The sequence below is a fragment of the Leptosomus discolor genome, chromosome 22 (genome assembly GCF_034619465.1).
Source record: "Leptosomus discolor isolate bLepDis1 chromosome 22, bLepDis1.hap2, whole genome shotgun sequence".
Lineage (NCBI taxonomy): Eukaryota > Metazoa > Chordata > Aves > Leptosomiformes > Leptosomidae > Leptosomus > Leptosomus discolor.
This window is the reverse complement of record NC_141412.1, coordinates 1,392,120-1,413,807: the sequence shown is the minus strand read 5'-3', so window position 1 is coordinate 1,413,807 and position 21,688 is coordinate 1,392,120. Positions and strand designations below refer to the sequence as shown.

General features: G+C 53.6%; 3 protein-coding genes across 3 annotated transcripts; 2 read left to right on the top strand and 1 right to left on the bottom strand.

Annotated features, from left to right (window-relative positions):
• Positions 1–632: 632 nt before the first annotated feature.
• On the top strand, positions 633–3,850 carry LOC104354396 (T-cell surface glycoprotein CD3 gamma chain). Its single transcript, XM_086476918.1, has 5 exons — positions 633–714; positions 1,851–2,060; positions 2,557–2,688; positions 3,109–3,152; positions 3,531–3,850. Exons 1-5 carry the CDS (start codon positions 642–644, stop codon positions 3,591–3,593), a joined length of 522 nt encoding a protein of 173 aa, XP_086333044.1. The 5' UTR covers positions 633–641; the 3' UTR covers positions 3,594–3,850.
• Positions 3,851–7,723: 3,873 nt separating this feature from the next.
• On the bottom strand, positions 7,724–12,313 carry CD3E (CD3 epsilon subunit of T-cell receptor complex). Its single transcript, XM_009961302.2, has 8 exons — positions 12,275–12,313; positions 12,048–12,157; positions 10,622–10,642; positions 10,312–10,332; positions 9,594–9,794; positions 8,931–9,083; positions 8,383–8,429; positions 7,724–8,035 (listed from the first exon to the last, which is right to left on the bottom strand). The coding sequence occupies exons 2-8, from the start codon at positions 12,094–12,096 to the stop codon at positions 7,979–7,981; spliced, it is 549 nt and encodes a 182-aa protein (XP_009959604.1). The 5' UTR covers positions 12,097–12,157; positions 12,275–12,313; the 3' UTR covers positions 7,724–7,978.
• A 3,697-nt stretch (positions 12,314–16,010) lies between these two features.
• On the top strand, positions 16,011–19,826 carry MPZL2 (myelin protein zero like 2). Its single transcript, XM_009955585.2, has 5 exons — positions 16,011–16,110; positions 18,257–18,423; positions 18,733–18,943; positions 19,157–19,301; positions 19,766–19,826. Exons 1-5 carry the CDS (start codon positions 16,056–16,058, stop codon positions 19,824–19,826), a joined length of 639 nt encoding a protein of 212 aa, XP_009953887.1. The 5' UTR covers positions 16,011–16,055.
• Positions 19,827–21,688: the final 1,862 nt, after the last annotated feature.

Sequence of the window (21,688 nt, the reverse complement as noted above, 5' to 3'; positions counted from 1 at the left end):
GGGGGCGGCTGCTGGAGGTCCGTGGGTGCTGGGGGGCCTGTGCGTGCTGGGGACCCCGTGCGTGCTGGGGACCCCATGGCTGTGGGGGTACCCGTGGCTGCTGGGGGTCCGTGGGTGCAGGGGGGCTTCAGGGAGACTGGTGGCTTCTGGGGGGCTCTCCAGCTGCTCTGAGGTTCCATGGCTGTTGGGGGTCTGTGGCTGCGGAGGGGACCTGTGGTTGCTGGGGGACACATGGGTGCTAGGGGGTTCCATGGCTGCGGGGGGTTCGTGGCTGCTGAGGGTCCATGGCTGCAGGGGTACCAGTGGCTGCTGGGGGGCACCCCGGCTGCTGTGAGGGCTCATGGCTCCAGGGGGACCCGTGGTTGCTGGGGCTCCATGGCTGCTGGAGGTCCATGGCTGCTGGGGGACCCACCACCTCCGGCCCAGTTGTCTTCCCTTGCCTTTCCCTAGGCGTCGTGGCTGGGGCTGGGGTGAGGAGGCAGGGCCAGGGTGCTGCAGACATCCCCCAGCTGCTGGGGGAGGGAGGCTCCAGCCCCCGGCATCCGGCACCTGACGAACATCTCGGGGCGGGTGTCGCCTTGCGGTGAGGAGCTCTCCCCATCTCCTCCGAGCGGGGGAAAGAGCCGCCGCCGCCTTGTGCCATGCGGAGGGGAAGGGTCCTGGGCGCCTGGGCGCTCCTCGCCAGCCTGGCTGTGGCCAGCTGGGGTGTCTCAGGTGAGTCCCCCGGGTGTCAGTCGTTGCCCGCCGGCTGCTGAAACAGGGGCGGCTCCGCGCAGACCAACACGGCACGTGGAGCCCCCCGGCGCGGTGCGCTCGAGGGACCCCGCACAGATGGCGGGACTGGGGCTCGTCCCGCACGCTGCTGTGGGTCGGCAGTGGTGCCGGTTGGGCGCTCGCCCTGGTCCCTGGAGACTGCCGCCGGTCTCTGCGCTGGTGGGAGGGTGGCAGGGGAGCAGGTCCCCGCGGCTCGCTGGGGTTTTCCGTTGCGGCACCTTGACACGACGTTCGTTAAGCATCGATGGGGGAAAAAGGAGCGAAGTGCAACGGTTCCCGGGGAGGGGATTGCTCTGATGCTTTTGCCTGCCCTGGACCGTTGCTGCGACAGTCTGGAGCTGTGTGCGTTACCCTGTGGCTGTCTGTGATAGCTCAAACCCACCTTGCAAGGACAGAGCAGGTAGAGCTGGACCTGGCAGTTCCGTGGTGTTAGGCTGAAGTAGCCGTGGGCTTTGTGCCTGGCACAAATACGCAGGCAGGAGAGGTTGCATTCTGTGCTCTGCTCCAGCGCTCAGCAAATAAGGCAGGGAATTTACTCTCCATTTGCAGACTCTGAAAGTGATGCCTGTGGGCTAAGGAAGCAATCCTGTGCATTTCTGTGCATGCTTTTCACTAATAATGTCTTTTACTATTGGGTGAAAACCCAAATGGGTTTTTGCCTCCCCATTTCGGCTCAGCTCCTGGCCCTGCTGGCGGAAACATTTCACTTTCTGTTGAAATGTCTCTTGCTGCAGTTGCACTTCAATACTGATGCAGTCTGCGTGCGGGATGAGGGTCACGCACATTCGGTTTGAATGGAGTCCAGGTAGGTGCCCAATTCCAGTTAGTTTTCACTGTAAGGTCTCTAAGCTACCCAGAGCTGCTTGTTGAACACTGGACTTCTTTTCTGCTGGGTAGTCTACTTTTTCCAGAGTTTTTTGTTTGCAGTGTCCTTTCTGCTGCTTAGAGGACAGCCTAATGTGATGCTCTCTGCACTAGCCATCTCCCTGAATGAGACCTCTGAGTTCTGCACCACTGGAAGGGTTGAGAACTCAGCTGTGAAGCTCTCTGCTCTCCTTTTTTTTTTTTTTTTACAGGACAGGTAATTGTGAAAGAAGCCAGTGGGAAGGTGTTCCTGCAATGTGCAACAGACAGAAAAAGTGCAATCACATGGCTGAAAGACGGGAATAGCGTAGGAAACACAACGCAGCTGGACTTGGGTGCAGTTTACGACGATCCCAGAGGCGTGTATACATGTAAAACAGAAAGCGGAACGGAAGGCCGCCGTCTGCAGGTGTACTATCGAAGTAAGCGTTGCCAACCTGGTTTCTAGAGCCAGAACTGCTTGGACCTTTCACCCAAGCAAACTACTAATTTCCCAGCGTTTGAGGATGGTTCTACCGGTTTGCGGAACTACCGACAGCTCCTGTGCTGGGTTGCTCTTGGGAACAGCCAAGCTGCACGTTCCCCTGCATCTGGTGTCCCCGTGAGAGCCGTGCAGCCTCGCTTAGTGCCGTAACCTGGCACTCGTACCGCTTCATGGCTAGCCGCTCGCTGGCCCTGCTGCGGCCTGCCCGGAGTGCTGGCGACACGGGGCAGCTTGCGCCGCTGCCTTGGCTCAGAAGCGAGCCAAAATTAATCCCTGGTCTCCCTCACCCTGGGACTGGAGCCTGCCTGGGCTGGCAGAGCTGGCCGAGCACTTTGGGCTCGGACCGGCCGTGGTGGCAGGGCGGAGGTGGCCAAGGGGAGCAGGGTCCTGGTCGTGGCCCTGCTGTCAGCGTCTGTGTCCTTTTGGGTTCCCAGTGTGTCAGAACTGCATCGAAGTGGACGCCCCCACCATCTCGGGGATCGTGATCGCGGATGTCGTCGCCACCATCTTCCTGGCGGTCGCTGTGTATTGCATCACTGGCCAGGACAAGGGACGCATGTCACGAGGTGAGGGGAGAGCCCGGCAGCCTGCGGGTGGGGGCGGGAAGTGCCTGGGCATCTCTAGGAGCTGCCTGATACCCAGGGAGTTTCCATCACTGCCCACAGAGCCCGGTCACTGCTCGCTGCAGGCAGCAAACAGCATGTCTAGGGTAGGGATCCACGTGAGCACTCCCTGTACCCTTCCTGCCCCTAGCTCAGCTTCCCAGGAAAAGCCAGCGAACGCACAAGGTTAATCTAAATATCATCCCAGGGACAGCCGCTGGTGACAGAGGAACATCTGAGGCCTTGCAGGGGCTTTCCACCGAGCCTCCCAGAGGAAGTAAAAGCCCGGGGCTGAAAGCAGGCAGCCTCTTGGGTTTGTCTGCAAATGCTCACCCCACTGCCCGTGACTCCCCTGATCCTTGACCACCTTCTTTCTTCATTTAGCTTCTGACAGGCAGAACCTGATTGCCAACGAGCAGCTCTACCAGGTGAGCGTGGGCACACGTGTGTGTGTGTGTGTGTGTGCGTGCGCGCATGGGCCTCAGCACCTCCGTGTGGTGTGGGGCTGCGTGGCCGCGATGGCACAGTTGCTGGGGGATACTGAATGCCTCGAGGCGCTGAGCCGCGTTGGAGATTGCTCTCTGCTGGGGCATTCGCAGCTGCCTCCCCCCGAGTGACCCAGAGGATGGGGCAAGCTCAGCTACCCCCTGCCCCTTCCTCTCTGGGGTTGTTACGCTCTGTGTGTGGGGAGGGAAAGCTTGCCAAAAGCTTGGCAAAGAGAGGGCTGGGCCAGCTCTCCCTGTACCCTCCCTCCCAAGGCTGGACAGACACAGCGGTAGCTCATCTCGTCTCTTTTCTCCTCCTAGCCCCTTGGTGAGCGGGACGATGGGCAGTACAGCCGGCTGGCACCTGCCAAGGCCCGCAAGTGAAGTGGGAAGACACTGGGACCTCTAACTCCTCCATACTGGGAGTGATACTACAGCGAAGCCAACCGCCAGCACCCAAGAACCCCGGTATCCTGCTCTGGCACTGCGTTTGTAAGCTCACTTCTGGCAGAAGACAGTGTGGGGTTTTGCCTAGAGAGCCCTCGGGCTCCTTGCCAGGGTGGGCTGCTTGTAGCACTCTGCTCTTTCCATGACCTCCTCCACGTCTGTATTCCTCTCATTAAAGATGAGCCTTCCCCATAGCCTCCCTGCTCGGTTGTGTTGAGCCCTGGGGAGCCGTGCAGTCGCTGGGGAAGGCGCGCGCTGGATGCCATCTGCCTGGATGCCTGCAGAGCCATGATGCTCCTGCCTGTCCCGGTAGGACGCTGCTCTGCCACTGCGGGCAGGTACCCATGTCTGTGCCACCTCCCCGTGCCAGGATCTAAATGACATCTGGGTCCGTTGCTGGAGGGGAGAGGGGGGACCTTGTGGAGGGGAGAGGTCTGCTGCCCCTGACACTAGCCGAGGCTTTGCCTCATTTAACTCCCCTTCCAGAGCGGGGAGAACCAGGAGCACAGCGACACTCAGCAGGGTCCGTATCACCCCTGCAAAGTGCTTGTGTGCCTCGGTCCCCTGGGCAGAGCCGGGGGGCTGGTGGGAGGGAGGACGTTTGCTCTGGACGTGCAGGGCTTGGCATCTCATCGCAGTCTTCAAACCGCAGAAGCTTGCCAGGTCGCTGGCACCCGGCCAGCCTGCAGGTTGCCTCGGGGCTTAGGGGAGTGAAGCACGAGCAAAGCGGCAAGCTGTGCTGGCTCCCCAGAAGAGCTCGTAGGGGCTCGGCCCAAAGAGGAAATGGAAGCGGCAGAGAGGCCAAAAACTGCAGCAGAGACCGTGCAAAACACGTGGCAGCAGAGCTGGCCAGGCAGCAAAGGCCAACACAGTCGACACTCCCTGGACGTCCGATGTTCCTGGGAGGCTCCCCTGCCCTCCTCTGCCTCTGCAGCCCACCGGAGAGTGACTGACCTCTGTGACCAGGTATTGGCAACCCCTCTTTCAGGCTCACTAGCCATCCCACTCTGCTGAGTACAGGATGCAGTCGAGCAAATTTTCAGAGCCTTTCCCAGCTCAACCCCATTTCCAGACACTGAGCAGCACCCGGTCTCCCCACACCAACCCAGCTCCTCCTGGCAAGGTCACCCCTCCCCAGCTCTGAGGAGGAATGGCAAACGTGGTCTGACTACGGCCAAAATGGGAGGCAGATACCAGACAGTATCAGCTGGCAGTTAGAAACCTCAGAAACGAGGTCCCCCTCCATGTGCCAGTTGCACACACCTGTAGGTTGTGTTTTCCTGCTTTTCTAAGAATCTGGGTGAGGGGCTTTGGAGAGCGCCAGGCTGTGAATTGCCTTGTGACTCTGTGGCATAAAGTAGGCACCGAAAGAGTTAACGCTGCATAAAAACTGGCTGCAGATCTGTGACACCTTTGACGTGCCAAACAACACACAGGCTGTGCAAAGCCCTGGGTGCGCCCCGCGTGCCCTCGCAGGAGTTGGTGCGTGATCAGCCTTGTGGGCAGTGAACGAGAAAAGGACCTGTTTTCCTCTGGTGTCGGCTCTTCACACGACAGCGTTTTGATCTTCAGGGGAGCAGAATGATGCCTCAGTGGTTTTTCCGCTCTAACCTGCTCCAGTGAAGGGTGAGCCTGGTACGGCCATCGCAGGTAGAATGTGCCGATGCCCGCCTTCGGTCTGCAAAGCCGCCTGTGTAGGAGCCTAGGAAAAAAGGGAGCGGCAGGCTGCCTAGGTTGTAGCGTTTTCACCGCCATCAGATCTCAAAGCAGCGGGCAAAGGTGGCTAACTGCGCCCAAAGAGCAGAAGGAACCTGGAGCGGAGTGGTTGGGTACGCTCTGCACAAATCAAGGAGCCGGCAGAGGCAACATTTACAACTCGGCTATTTGTGCGGGGCTCCTCAGCACCTCACTCTTGGGAGGACAAAGAAATATGTCTGTAGTGCAGCTAAGCACAGAGGCAGAGAGATGTTGTCACTGGATGGGTGCTGATCCCACTGAGATAAGGAGAGCGTGGGATGGCACGGGTTGGGGCAAACGCTAGGCAAACGTGCAGCCCCATGCACGGTGGAAAATGCACCGGCGTGTAGCTTGAAGGAAAATTTAGACCTTGTACACCCAGAGTGGTCCGAGCTTATCACATCCCGTTCGTGGCGGTGGCCTGGATGGCTGGGCTGAGCAAGCGCCCCCAGAGCAGCGAAGTTTTGCAGAAGCCGAGAACGTGGCCCAGAGTGGTTTTAGAGCTGACGGGGAGGGGGGGGCGGGGGTGTGGGTGTTAGCGCTCTTTGTGTCTTGCAGTCCCCCTCCTAGATGTTTAGCGCCTTGTATGGTACACCCAGCTGTGCTGCCTTTAAAACCACATCCTGCAGGGTGAGCGCAGCAATCCGAAGCATGAAACTTGCTGGGTGTTCAGCTCCCCGTGCTGAAACTCAAGGGTTAAACCACCCCCAGCCCCCATCACTGCTGCTGTTTCCTTTCTCCAGAGCTGTTGAAGGCAGCAGAAATGTGGCTCGCTCAGCCGGTGTTAGACCAGAAACGTTCCCAGGCGTCGCAGCAGTCCCTTGGCTGCTCCTTATCCTACTACCTGTCCCCTTGCTGCTGCTTTGGAAACCGCAGCTTTTAAACGCAGGCAGATTTAAACTCTGTGTGTGCAGGGCATGGCGCCTCAGCTATTTCCCTTGCCCCAGACAGCGGCCCCGGACCCACTCCCCAGCTCCTGTTGGCCCCTGCATGCACGGCAGTGCGTTTTTGTATGTGCAGTTGTGTGTCCCCCCCCCCATCCTGGCACAGTCTGCTCCCAAACCCCTCGCAGGCTGCTGCAAGGCGAGTCAACACAGACCCACAGAAGCTCTCGCTGTCTCAGACTGCTCCTGAGCTGGGAACTCCCCTTAACAAAAACTGTTTTTCTTTAACAGAGACAAAACCGCAGGGGAAATCTTTTCCAATGCATGCCTGGGGGGGTGCTGTCTCCCATTTTAGTATATTACAGTTTAAAAATGTATATAAAGAGATTAAAATGGACCTTTATCAGTAGCAAAGAAGCCCACCGTCTTCCTAACAGAACCCAGGCAGAACTCAAATTACTGCTGAAATGGGGAGAGAAAGGGCAGCAGCGAAGGACAAATCACAAGGATCTCTAAGAGCGAGAGCTCTTGGAAAAGGAAACTCCTCCAGCAAATGTACTTGTACACCCCTTAGGGTACAACACGCTCAAAGAAATGTGTTTATCCTGGGCCGCGCTATAGAAAGCCAGTAAAAATGGAGTCCATGAAGTCTCTGGGCTGAGAAGGACAGCCTGGCAAGAGGGTCTGATGCTCTCTTGGATTTTGTACGTCCTGGGCTTTATCTCTGAGGCCCCAATGCATTCATTTGAATTCCAGTGAACAAGCTGTTTTAGAGCAGGGTGTTAGTCCTGGGGCTGAGCCAAAGGGTCTCACTTCTCATCTGGGAAACATGAAAATCCCTGTTGTGCTGTCTCAGTCAGACTGCAAAGCTGATACTCATTGCTAAGTGGCGGTTCATATCTTAGCTCTTAGAGCAACAAAGATTTAAGCCAAGCACTTAAATTTCCTAATAGGAGGCTTTCAGATGGCTTGGGAAGGTGCCAAATCCTCATGTGACCCTGAAACACAATGGATGCAAAGCGGTGCTCTGCCCCACTCCCTTCCCACAGAAGAACGGCTGAGGGATGGACAGGTTGGTCTGCAAGTACTGGTAGAAGTGCTTCTCATTTTTTGGAAGGAAAACCGCTCTTTTATACTGCAATATTTTCATTCAAAGCAGTGGCTTTTCTATGAAAATGTGCCAGTTTGGTTTTCATGTGCCGATTGCCTCTATTCCTTTTGTACAACCCTGGGCAGCAAAACGAAGATAGGCTGTGAATCTGGAGCAGGACAGGGTGAGAGGCCAGTCACTCTAAGAAGGACCCGCTCTTTGCCCACGAGCTACCCAGGGAGGCAGAGGGAGCGCGTGGAGGCACTCAGGGTGGGAACCAAATGGGAGGGAAAACCAGAGCGTGCAACTGGGGTAGAGAGAGAGGCGTGAGGGAAAAGGAGGCCAGGAACCACGAGTGAGGTTGCAGTCCTTTAATGAGGAGTAGAACTTCTCTTGCCAATGCGCTCGTTTGTTTCTTTGCCAAACCGAAGGCCGAAGGAGAGTGTCAGGGTGGCACAGGGGATGGCAGCAGGGTGCCTGTCCTGTGTAGCCGCCTGGCTTACCCCAAAACGCCTGGGCCTCAGCAGGCCTGCAGAGACCCGGTACCGAGTTGGGCAGAAGCGCTCAGCCCCCCCCCGCTGCTGCTTTCCAGCCTCTCCTCCGTGGGAATTTTAGAAGCCCCGGGATTCCAGGCCTGCATAGACGTCCCGCTGGCCTTTCCGGATGGGCTGTGGGAACAGCAGAGATGTTAGTTCGGGAATCCTTATGAACAACACCAGGGTCTTCTTGGTCCGCACAACACGTGGAGAAAACTACAACAGAGAGAGCAGGCGTAGCGCTCTCCGGCAGGGTGCACAGGGCACAGGGAGCCGCCGTTCTGCTCCCGACTCCCTGCGGCAGCACCAGGAGGGGGGCCTCCACCCTCGCCACCCTTTTCCTCCGCTCCCAGGAAAGCCTGGAAGTTGGCTGGACGCTTCTTCAAAGGAGCAAAAAGGAGAAACGCCACAGATTCCCAGCTCTGGCTATCCCTTCCCGACCAGCAAAGAGAGATGGTAAAAACGCAGGTGCTCCGTACCTCATAGTCCGGGTTTGGCACAGGGGGAGGACGCTGCATCTTCTGACCTGCAAGAGAGGCAAAGAGAGGTCATCCCTGGTGGTGATTCGTGCAACACAGCACAAGGGACAACCACGGAGAGGATCACAGGGTAACGCATACGATGGGTCAACTCGCGTGGCTTTATTATGAGCTTAAAGCTTTTAAAGACCCAGCTGCTGCAGGCAGGAGGCCTTATGACCATTTAGGAGGAAATCAGCTTCCCTTTAGATTTCCTGATTGTGAGGAAATGCTTGAAAACAAGAAGGACCCATAAGCACAGACCCAGGCTACAGCTCCCCAATGCTCCAGACCTATACTACCGTGCCTCAGCAAGCTGCCCAGGCACGAGCACACCCCCTACAAGACAGCAGCTCCGAGCAACAGATGTGGCAAGCAGGAGCGTTGTTTGGCGCGGTCTTGGAGGCTTGGGGATAACAGAGGGTGCTCCGCCACTCAGCAGGGGCAAGTGCTTAATTTAGTGCTTAGTGGACATGGTAGAGACCAGGGATGCCCGAAATGGCTCTTACCTCGTGGCCGACTGCCAGCACTAGCGCTCGCTCTCCCTTTCCTGTCTTTGCTGAAGTAATAGACCAGAATCAGCACCCCAAAGGTGATGAGGAGATCCGCAGTGATGATCCCCGTCACTGCCAAGGCATCCAGCTCCTCACAGTTCGCGCAGACTGCCGGGAGGAGAGATAAAGGTTGCTCAGAGACAACGCAGAGCAGCTGCCTGAATTTCTAATGGCTCAGAGGCTTAAATCCCTCTGTAAGGATGGGGATAAACTCCCCCGGGTTGATGGGTCACAGAAACAAGGCTGTGTGCTCCAGATGGGAGGTTTCCACTCTGCAAGATAAGAAATGCCTCTGGCCTTTGTGACAGACATTAGTCTTGCCTTGGAGCATGGCAGAAGCTGTATAAAGGAAGATCACGCGCTGTATGTGTGGGAACCATCGACATGCAACCAGCTTGAGGACAGCGGAAGGGAAAGGCGTAGAGAGCAGGGAGATCCCTTTTGCCAAAAACGTGCTCTTGGCCTCTTTTACTGCACGCGCAGAGCGGGAAGGGCCTCAGCAGAATCGCATCCACCCAGCCCAGCCGCGCTGTAAATGAGGTCTCAGCTCCTAACAGCTGCCCCTGAAACGCGTAGACTCAGATCTTCAGCCTGCAGACTGAACGCTTTTTCACTCACCTCTGGCTTTCAGGTACATTTCATGCCGCTTCTTACCGTCTGCCGAACAACTCACGTTGACAGGAGAGCTGTCGTGATTCTCTATAACGTACTTTCTCTCTTGGAAGGGTAGTCTTGTCCCAGTTACCTCCCAGACTATGTTGTCTTCAGTCAAGGGACACGTGATTGTCACTGTGGTTCCGGAAATCTCCACCAGGAATTCTTTATTGGAAGATGGGCCAACGAGAAGGGAAGCCAGCATTACAGACAGCTTCTGAGCAGGCTTCCCTGCCCACCCGTGGTCCCACCGCGACAGTTTGCTCTGCAAAATCTTTGATTTCATGGTGTAACGTAATTTCCCCGTGTATGTGTCTTCAGCATGCGTGTCTTCCTTTAGTTCATTACACCGGTTCTTTGCAGCACTAAACAGCATCACAGAGTGTTCAACTTTATGTCAGAGAGCCTGCCCATCTCCCACTCATCGCTCTGTTTACCCATATGCTTGCTGGTCTCTGCAAACGGCCAACCCCACTTGGAGACCACTAATTAGGGGCAGCTCGTTATAGCTGGTTTTTCTGATCAGTGATGACCGTAGCAGCTAACAAAACAGGAAACTTTTCCCTCCTAAATGCTGTTTGAACTCAAATATTCCTGTCTGCCTTTTAGTCCCCACCTGTGAGGCATCGGCAAGTCTTTATGCCACACTAAATCGTTGAGAATGCTGGTAAAATACACCTACCTGCCTGTTCTTCGTAATCGTCTGCAAAGGAGAGAATAGGAAGAGTTAACAAATCAGCCCATTGCCTTTCTGCTTGTTGCTGGTGGAAAATACCCAACCCTGCTTGGAGATCACTAGCAATAACTGGGCACAATTCATGACAGCCAATTTTTCAAGCAGGTGAGATCAGTCACAATTCACGAACAGGGCATTGTTCCTAATCTACAGTATTTGCAAAATATTTCTGTTCGACTTTTAGTCCTCACTTGTGAGGCACAGTTGGCCTTTTGGTCACACTAAAGAGTTAAGAATGATGGTAAAATACACTTACCCTGCTGAGCTGCGGTGCCAACTACAAAAGAAAGAATAGTAAGTGTTAAGTAATATAGCTACTGGTATCAGAGGATATCCTTCCTGAACCCAGCTGCTCGAAAGAGATGTTTATACTCCTATATTTGTGCTAAAGGCATTAGAAGCATTCTGTTAGCTGAGACAGGATGTTGTTTTGAAACGAAGTCTTTTCCTTTGGAAGCCATCTTTAACACAGACTAACGCAGACTAGACAGTTGAGTAATTTTCTGACCCGGTTTAGAAAAAGGGTTATCGCAAGCTGGACGCCCAACAATTTTGCTTTATTATCATGAGCCAAAGACTGCTGGAAAATCATGCCTGGTTTCTGCAGTAAGAACCACTGTCCTCTGCAAGAGTGTGCTCACTGGGGGGTGGCACCCTGACGCTTGATTTAACGCTGTAAAGCAGTTTATCTATGTGATTTTTCTCTCTTGGTAGGAAACAAGTAGCTCCGTTGTAGTCTCTGGAGCTAGAGTATTACAGAAACAGTTTTTAGGAGGTCTGAATCAGACTTGTGATTTGCTTTAAAGACATTTGTCAACAGAAACTTACATAAGTAAATAGTGACCTGTACTCATGTGTTCAGCGCTGCCGTCTCATCCCAGGTAATGCTTGCTTTACAATAGGAGTTACTTGTAACAAAATCGTAGATTTGAAAATCCCCAGGCATAGGACTTGGCTGGAGAGAAGGTGATCTGATGCTTCTTTCTTTATATAAGATGAATTTAAATTTGAAATAAGAAGAGGCCATTGCTAAACCAAATGTTTTCAATCTCCTCAAAGAATAGCAGTTGGTATTTGCAGCACATTGGCAGAGTAGCTGTAGTTTTGTTGTAGTATCTTTTCATTATCTTTCAAACCTACCTCTCACAGCTACCAGCTTTTTTATAGTCTTTACAGATAATCTAGACCTCACCCTAAACCAGCTTTCTAAATGACGGTCTAAATGATGCTCCTGCGATATCACAGCGAATCTGAACTGAAGTTATTTACCCGTGATCACAAAACGGTTTAAGAAAAGTGCATGATTAGAGCATAAAAATAAAATAAAACCCGCAGAACCTTATAGTTCACACGGCTGCAGGAAGGAGTACATCAAGCGCCAGCGCTGCTGCATGAAGTTTGGAGACCAGGTGTCTCAGTGAATCGGCTAGCAGGCACAAATTCACTGGGGACCTTAGGTTCTTTTCTTTAGCCCCAGGGGGCTGCATTCCCGTTCCTCTGTCCCCGCAACCTGCACTTTGAGGGGAACGCTCCCTCTGGAGAGCAGCGGCTCCGTAGGCACAGGTCATGCCAGCTGCAGAAGAGGTGGCTGCAGGTACTTTGCAAAACCTGTGCTTTCTCCTCTGCAGCCCCTGGGCAGCCACCCTGCTGGTCCCCACGGCCCCCTGGCCAGCGGTACTCACCCCCACACAGCAGGAGTCCCAGGAGAGGCAAGGACCGCTCCAGCCTCATCCTTGTGTGCCTCCTTCTCTTGCTCTTCCCTACCGCATCAGACTGGCGTCACTGGGGCTGGCTGCGAGGGAAGAAAGAACGCGTTGGCTTTTCAAGGTCTCACTTGCAGGAAAGAGGCCCAAGATTTTTTCCCAGAACTGTGTACAGCAACGAGCAGAGCACCGCTGGGGAGACTCACCGTTTCCAGTGAAACCTGCCAGCAGCCCAGAAAGACACAGGACACGTGTGACAAAATAAGCCCGTGTCAGGAAATGCGGAGGCTCAAAACGTGTTAACAGAACGTCACTGATGGCAAAGGGGTGGCTGCTTTGCACCAGCCCGGTGCAAGTCTCGGGAGACCTGTTGTAACTGCCCTAGGAGCAGCAGGAGAGATAGGTGAGCCTGGATTAGATGTGCCATCCGACAACTTTTCAAAGCGAGTGTTTCTGAAGTTCAAACCGCGGCAAGCAGCCTAACAGAGGAGGGATTAAACAGAGGAACCAGGAGCGCCGCAAGAAGCGCAGCACCTAGGGACACTGTACGGGCAGCAGAAAGGAGCCTGTAAGCGCCAGGCTGTAAAACCCGGGCGTTTTGGTCACTCACGGTGCAATCTGGACTCTACTTCTCTTGTGTTGCTGTGACACAACCCATTTATTCCTGCTGCCTATGATTTCTTTAAACCGATTTCTGTCTGGCTGCTTACCAGCCTCGCAGCCCTCACAAAGGTAAATGCCAGGGGGGAGGCTGAGGCTGAGGCTGTTGGCAGAAAGCCTCTGTCTCCCGAGCTGCCCACCCCGAAATCCCGGGACATCCCCTGCGTGCGCAGCCGGGAGGGGGCCGGACCCCGAGCGCAGGGAGCCGGTGCCACCGGCCCCCCCCGAGGCTTTGGGGCGCCTCTTTTGGGAAGCTCTCGCTGCTCGGCTTCCCTGGGGTTCGCTGCCCCCGGGTCCGGCCCCGCTAGAGGGGGCTCCTGCCCCTCGCAGCGCTCCCGGCTCCGGCCGCCTCCCGCCCCGGGACCGGCTCCGCCCGGCTCGCCCTCCAGCCCGGACCGGGACAGGGACCGGGACCGGGACCGGGGTCTTGCTGGTCTGCGAAAGAGCTCCGCAATCCCAGCGGATGGTGCGGCAGGTCCGTGTGTGACAGCTCTGCAGCGCTGGGTGCAGCGAGGGTCACGTACCCCAAGGATGCTGCACCCCGAGCCGCGGGAATTGTGTCCTATGTAAAGCACCAAAACTTGCACATTTACGTATTTTTCACTCTGTCCCGCTTCGGACGTAAATTAGACCTCCTCCCCCTTGTGCGGGCGCAGTCTTCCCCTTCGGGGGTCTTTTGGTGGTCTTGGGGAGGAAGTAAGAGTTCCTCGATAGTCTTCATCATGGTTGTCCTTTTGAACCCATCCTCCAGAGCGCACAGTGCAGGGACAGCTGGGCAGGGTCTCCCCCCCGCGACCACAGCTCAAGGCGACATCCCCCTCCGTGGTCACGGTCTGTGGCACAAATACAATTCCTGCCCATCCCCATCTCACCTAAAACAGTGAAGCAGGCCTTCGAGTGACAAAGACTCTACTTAAGCCCTGCCAAAGGCAAGGCTAGCGAGCTAATATTGCAGGGACTAAAGCATATAGCATATTTCAAAAAGAACATTTTCAGATATTTTCTACTTTCCCATATCATTGCCAGGCTTCGCTGCCAGCGGGGGTGCTGGCGGGGACGCAGGCTCTCCGTCCCCCTCTGCTCGAAGCCTGCGGAGGTGGCAGAGCGGCTGGGAAGGCGGTGAGAGCAGCGGGGGTTGGAGGGCACACGGCCAAAGCGGCCGTGGCAGAGCCAAGGCTCCCTCCTTCCGCGGGGGCCGCGCTGCCTTTCTGCTTCTGCCGCGCACAGCCCCAGGGACTCCTTTCCAGACGGCTGGAAGGAGGGGGCTGCCTTCTTGCCCCTTCCCGAGAGCTCACCACCCAACGATGTGGCTAATCACAACGTTGCACACCCTTATTTCAGTGACGGAGGTGCTCTCTTTAGCTGTCAGACCTTTCTTTTACTTATTTCTGTTTCAGAATCAAAACCCAGGGGATTTATGATACCAGTAAGGGTGCCGGGGACGTGGCCTTCTCTTAATAGCCGGGTCCCGCACATTTTGAAACAGGAGTAAAATCGGCACAGCCCCTCTTCCGAGCCCTGTGCGTTGCACAGATGCGGTCTTATGTGAGGGCCAGTAGCGTCGGTGCGTGGCCAAAGGGCAATTGCAGCAAGAAACGCACTTGCCCCGCTGGACTCTGCACCGGCCGCCTGCGGACAAGAAGTTGCTGCTGTGCAGAAAGACAGTCTCAGGAGCTGGCAGCAAAGAGGCTGCTGAGCATCGTTGCCTTGCAGATCCTCGAAACAAAATCCGGAAAGGCAAAAGTATCCTCTGTTTGCAAAACAAACAAACAAAACCCCACGGCCTAGTAAATATTTACGTTGGCAGTGAAAGAGAAGGAGATGGTGTTTTGGAATAGTAACTGAGTGGAAATCCACGAGATGCAAGGGTGAGAGGCTAACACAGGGCCAAATTATTCCCATTAAAACAGAAATATCTGGTATCTCAGAGGTATCAGCAGAGACAAGATTCTCTGTGCTGTTCTGTGAACAATCCACGAGACTGACGGCCCCAGTGCTTTTTTACATCGCCGAATGTGTAACTTGACGTTTCAAAGTTAAAAATAAATTCGGTATTCTCCTCAGAAATTGCCTCAAGGCTGTTACAACAAAAGGGAGGAGAGATGTCCACGTGGTTGCTCCTTAGCAGGAAGTCTGAGAGTCCTGCTGCTAGACTCTTTCCATGAAAACCTCCTTCTGGCCAGCTCTGACATCCTCTCAGTGTGTCCTGGGTGATCCAAAACGTCCCAGTTGGGGCGCACACTGCTGCACAGCAAGAGTGCCCTCACTCTGCTCCTTGGCTCTGAGCTGGAGGGAGCCCTTCAAAGCACCCAGAGGCTGGGGCATCCTCCCCGTCCCTGCCTTGGCCCCACTCCAAGGAAAATTAGCACCAGTCACAACGAAAGCTCATAACCTGGGATGGCTTCTTGAAACTAGACCGTGGACCAGACGCAAACACAGCCACAGCCGGCAGCAGGTTCTGCTGTTAAAGTGATTTATGGCCTTCGAACGCCAGCGTCCTTATTTTGCCAACGCACATACACAATTCAGTTTTGTGCTCTGACAGCCGCCACGTGCCACCAGGAAAATATTCTGTGTCACACTGACTTTCTCTAGTACCTTGCGCTGCTTGGTAAGCGCGGTGGGGTTTCCCCAGCTGTGCCTGGGCTACCACCGGGCTGGACGCCTGTCCAAGGTAATTGTCTTTTGCCTTTCCTATGAACTTCCCAAGCACCAGTAACATTAACCGGTAACTGCTAAGCACGTAGCGTTCTAATGATCACTTGGTTTTGCTGCAGGTATCCGTGTTTCAGGAGGACATTTCCACGCTCTGGATGTGTGCCTACACTTCAGACTGTCTGGTTTGGCTCGCTTTTTTTTTTTTTTTTTTGATTGCTTGCCGGTTTTTGCCAAACAAATGGCCCTCATTCCTTCAGGCTACCTGTAAACACCTTCAGGCAAATTTTCTTTTAGGAGCAAAACTACCTCCCACAAGAGGGGAGTGGTTTCAGGTGGAAACTGGGAGGAGGGGTGATTGCAACACAAAAGAGCAAAGGAATATGGGAGGCAGAAGAAATTAATCTTGCCTTGACAATCTTCGTGGTTTTCACAGAGAAGGGAGCTGTGCTGGCCGCACCTCACCTTTCAGAGCAAGGGCAGGGAGTGCTCGCTGACTCAGGCAGGAGGGAGCACTCACGTTGCCTTGCCGCCCAAGCCCAGGGAAAGGAATTTGCTCTACTGTGCCGGGAAGGCTTTGAGAAACTCGTCTTCCACCCGGCTATCGAGCACCTGAAACGGATTTCTCTTTCCGGTACTGCTCAGCCTGTGGAGTACGGACTTGTCTTCCCGATGCGTGGCCCCAGCTGGCTGGGTGCTGTGCTCTTCCTTGGGGTACAGCTCCGAGGTAAGGAAACCTGGTACTGCCTGGCCTCAGCGGCCGTCTTGACTCTCCTCTTCTGACCCCTTAATTACTGTCCTCCTTAAGGCAGCGACTTTGTAGGAGTCTCGGATACTTGTTGTGGACGATTGCTGCGATTCTTTCGGTGCGGGGTTCACTGTAAGTGACACGAAATGATTGAGTTTCTTCAACAAACAGGTTTAGGTGTGTTCAAGCGGAAGAACACTGATCTCATTCTGGGCTCTGGTTACGCATCTTTTCCTCTCCTGCCGGGAATCTGGACTTTACTCCTAGATGTTTTTTCACTATCTTTGTTCCTAGACAATCAGAGGTTGTTAAGCAGCACTGGGCTTAGATCCTTTATACAGCCACGACTCCAGACTGAGAATAAACTCGCTTTGATTTTCAGTGGTTTATATCAATACAGCTGGGATCAAAGAGCAACATGTCCTCCTTTCCCAAATGCATCAGCACAGGGATATGCTTGGTAATCTGTCTCGAAAGACTTATTTCCCACAGTTGTTCTTTTAAAGGAGTTTAAAATGAAAAGACTTGACACCGAATCTTTGGATGAGAAACATGATCTCTGCCAATGAAGTTTTTCAAATGTGGTCGCCTTCAATGTTTTGGCATTTCATGTATTTTCTCCTTCGAGAAAAGAAATTGTTTGGCAAGAAAGTCTTTGGTTACAAATAATTGTCAAATACAGGAAATGTATTGTCTTTGTTATGAAGCCATATTTTACAACCCCAGACAAGTTTTTTTGGTTTTGTTTTTTTTGTTTTTTTTTTTTTTAACTTGAATCACACCGGGGTGGGTTTACTGATCTTTCTAACGTGCCAAGAAATTATTAATATTTTCTTCTGCTGCTGGGTTAGTTTGACCAGTGAGGAAAAGGAAACTAGCGGGAGCACATGCTCAGGAACAGGGAGGACTGTCCCTTTCAGCAGCAGCAAGATTTTTAGCTCAGCGCTGTCGTTTTGCGGAAACTAGCCCACTAACTTGGAGAGCTAAAGCGGTCAGGCAAGCGACGCAGCGACTGCGGGGAAAAAAGTGAGAACTTACAGCGCACACCGATCTGCCAGAGGGATTGAACTCCGTCTGGGACCGTGGGGCAAGCCAGAGGACGACTAGGGCTCAGGCACGAGAGGCATCTTCAACCCTTTGGTTTTCCTATTTTTCCCTTTTCTTCTTTGTGTCTTGATGCTTTCTCTCTCGCTGGTTGTCTCTCTTTCAGGGCAGCCTCAGCTCAGCGATGCTAACTTATTTTTTAAAGTGGCAGCTGCGGTGGTTTGGTTAACAGAGGATGCTTCTTTGACAAATAAATGCTTACAGATTTAACTTGAGGATTTCCTGTACGGTTCCTCAGCCTGACTATATTTGACCGTAGTTGTCCACCTGGGCTCTTAACCTTCTAACAGGCACTTCTCACCGTGGTGTGCATGACACTCAGGCTGATGATAACACCAAGTGTATAAAGGAAAGGTCTAGCATGGGAAATACCATTGTTTATTGGGCCTCAGCAGTCCTCCTTGAAAGCACAGGACTGCTTTTCTGAAGAAATCTGCTCGGGGAGCTGAGTGCAGTACAGCGCAACCACTTGTGAACGGGCGACCAGGACGAGCACACGAAAAGTTGTACGGTATCTTTAGTGCCAGTCGGGAGCAAGTGTATATTTCAGGAGGGGTGGCATTTCAGTCACCACGGCACCTCCTAGATGCACCGTCCTGGCTTGCTCATGCCTGAAGAGAGACATTTCCCCGCCGAAACAAAGTTTATTGTCCCTGTGGGCAAGTCCTTCTCAGTGGTCCTTCCTCAACCCGTTATCAGGTGTGTAAATGTTTAACTGTGCAGCTGCAAAACTGCACCGTACCAGCAGTTCTGGTGAACGCAAATCCCCTTGAAACCAGCACTGTGCGACCTGCACACCAACTGGCAAAACCCCCGGGGCGCAGGGGAACGCTCGGATTCTGCGTACGCAGGATCACCTCCCTCAGTAATTTCGTCTGTGTGCTCGGGACTGTCAGGTTAAACATTGACAGGGATAGATAAGGCAGGCTCCTGCAGAGGCTACACGCAGATAAGGAGAAGTGATGGCTTACTCCTAGACAGTCGTTTTCTTTACCTCTAACCCCTGCTGTTTTCCCTGCAGCACTGTGGCCTGCGGCAGCGGTGGAAGTTTACACTTCCAAGGAGGTGGATGCGGTGAACGGCACTAACCTGCGGTTAAAATGCACCTTTTCCAGCAGCAGCCCTATTAGCCAGCATCTGTCAGTGACCTGGAACTTCCAGCCCGAGGACCTGAGCTCCCATGAGCCAGTGAGTGAGACCCTGACGCTCCATTTCATTGATGCACACTTGCCCAGACAAAGCAGTCCCAAGGCCCAGCGCTGGGTAAGCCCAGTGGCTGCAAAAATTCCGGGTGTGGGTATGGGCAAGCACAGCCGGAACACACAAGGCATTATCTTTCGAAACGGCCTCGGAGTTTGTCTGAGAGCGGCTGGGCCGACACAGCTCTCCTCAGCTTAGGCCATGTCCCTCAGCCGGTGCCGCTCCACTTTCACGTGCTGCTTCTTTCACAGAGACCGCACCGCGCGTAGGAGTGACGGCTGCCTCTGTTTCTCGTAGGTATTTTATTACCTGAAGGAGCCCTACAAGCTGTCTGCTGGGCGGTTTAAAGAGCGAGTCACCTGGGATGGGAATATTGAGCGTAACGACGTTTCCATCGTTATCTGGAATTTGCAGCCCACTGACAACGGGACGTTCACCTGCCAGGTGAAGAACCCCCCAGATGTTGACGGCACAATCGGCGAAGTGCGGCTCAGAGTTGTGCAGAAAGGTGAGAGGTCACGTGAATTTAGCCAGGGCGAAGCATTGGCAGGTCATCCTCCACATTTGGAAAAACAGATGGAAGAAAAGCATCTTGTATAAATGAGTAGAAGGAAGAAAGGAGCCTGAGGAAAGGTTGCATTCACGGGCACAGGTTCCCGGCCTCAGAGCGAGAGCCCTCCCTGAGTCCCTCTTGTTCATGTGTCTGTTTCTCTCCATGCAGTGCATTTCTCAGAAATCCACTTCCTGGCGGTGGCCATTGGGTCTGCTTGTGTTCTGATGATCATTGTGGTGACGGTTGTGATTGTCTGTCAACACCATCGGAAGAAAGCACAGGAGAAGAGGATCAAGGTGGCAGGCACTGAACTGTAAGGGCAGAGGAGAGAGAGCAAGGCTTCTGGGAAAGCTTGTCAGATATATCTTTGTAGCTGCTCTGAATCACTGGCTTGGACCCTACACCAAGCGTCTACCACGCAAAACTGCCAGGACAATTAGCGATAATTGGCCGCTTACTTGCAGTCAGAACAGAGCCCCGGGATGAACAAGCTTTGGAGTCCTCATTTTGCCTTGCCCTTCACAGCGGCTCCTCACTCAGAGGAGGACCCAGCTGCCGGGGTGGTGGTCGGCAGATGATCGCTCTCTTCTTTCCTCCACGAACACGACACTGTGGTCACCATGCGTGTAGCACGCTTACTGTCTTATCATATAACTTCTTTTGCGTATGTTATGTACGTCACATGTGACTGGGAAGGTGACTCTGCTGCTCAGAATATCTGACACTGATTCGGGCTTTTTTTTCTTTTTTTTTTTTTTTCCCATTTTGTTACAACAGTAGAGAAAAGGAGAAGCTGAAGGTTAGAGAAGAAAAGGAAAACAGTCCATTAGAAGACTAAAGGTCTTTGATGGTACATGCAATGCAGGTATCAATTCAAACGTTCTCTGATTAATGTCTCGGGGTTACTGCAGGCTTTCTAAGATGGTTTTACTCAGGTATTTCACTTCTATGTCCGCAGTAGACATAAACAACTGACACCACAGTCACGCTTTGCTCTTGAGGAGCCTTCAGGGACACTGACAACTGAACAGGCAGCGGAGGCAGAACCGGCTCTTAACTGTAGAAGAAATTCCTCCACCCTAGTGTTGAGGATCATCGGTAGAAAAGCCGTTGTTGCTGCTTTCCGTGGTATGCCTGCTTTGTGGATGAAGAGGAATGAATTCATTTCCTTTCACCAGTTTTGAATCTGCTTTTTGATTCATTTAATCTTTATTGTTTTAAAATTGCTACAGGAAGACTGAAACTGTTTCCAGATTTGCTGGCTTTGCTGAAACATTTCAGCCTAATTTTTACCCACTCGATTTCTGAGGTCAGCAGTTGCCTCTACTGTTTTTGTTTTCAACAATAACCCTGAGTAATGAATCCGGTTTGTTTTTCTTATAATCTTTCTTCTTAGGTACTTCTAAAGCAGGTGGTGAAAGCTTGTCATTTCGGATGTTAGAACAAAGGTGAATTACAGACGCCTCATGCTGCGAGTGTGGTATCCCTGCTCAACCTGAAAATCTTGCAAGGACAGAGGATGACATTAACATGAGTTGTAAATTTCCTTCATTGAAGCGAAGCAGGAGGAACTTGCCCCATGAACAAGAAACTTTCCTTCATCTTCACACCCGCGGAATGTGAAGAAAGCTGCTCTGAAGATGAAAAAACGCCGAAAGATTTGAACAAAATGCCAAGATAGCTGACCGAACAAAGGTTTTCTAAGTGTCTGAGCAGTCGCGCTCTCGCGCCTCAAAAATCGTGAGGTGCGTGTGTGCTGCCCTCAGTCCTCTCTGACACCACGGAAAGGAAGGCTGACTACGTGAGGGAACAGACGAGCAAGCCAGCTGCTACAACGTGCTTTAAATCTCTTTGCTGCTTTAAGCGGGAAGTATTACAGTCCGGGAATGTACACGTTTTCTTATTAGGGATAATGTTTACCAGCGGGTGTGTTTTTCAAATCCGTCTCTTGCAGCTTCGGTAGGCTTTGTAACCACGGGAGCTGAGCACACTGCCTTCTGCTCCGCGCCGTGCGGCCACACGCTTCGGCAGCTCCCCTCCTTTTCCCACTCCCGCTCCGCCGGTGCGTCCCAACGCTGACCTCCTTTCCCCTCGGCTCTCCAGCCCCGCATCCCCCTTCCCTCCGAGGGAAAAAAGTTTCGGGGCTCTCCGGGTTTGGCTGGCAAGCGGCGGCTGCGGTTCAAGCTCAGGGACTGCCCTGAGCCGGCGATGCTCCTCCGGTGCCGTGCCGCCCGGCCGCCGCCCGGTGCGGTGGCAGCGTGCAATGGCTGCCAGCGCGGTATCGGGCTGCCCACAGGAACGGCACTGTCTGCTCCTGCCGTTTGCTGCCCGGGTGCCCACCAGCGCGCCTCGCCCCTGCGTTCGATGCACTCTTAGCACGTACCCGCGCTTCCACGGACTTAATCTCTCGAAGGCAGACGAAGCCCCAACTCATCGAAACCGCAGAGCTGTTACGGTACTTAACCGGCACCAAACCAAAACACCAGCCCGTTTGTTTAAAGGGTATCTATCTTTATGACTTCATAACTCCACCTGTAATGTGCTGGCCACGTTATCTGTTTGTATGTTATCATTTCTGATCGTGTCTGTCATAAATAAACGCGCCTTGTGGGGAGCAGTGACGGTGTGACACAAGCGCCGTGACACGGCAGACGCGCGGTCCTGCCGCGCCCTCGGCACCTCAAAGGAAGGGGCTTTCTG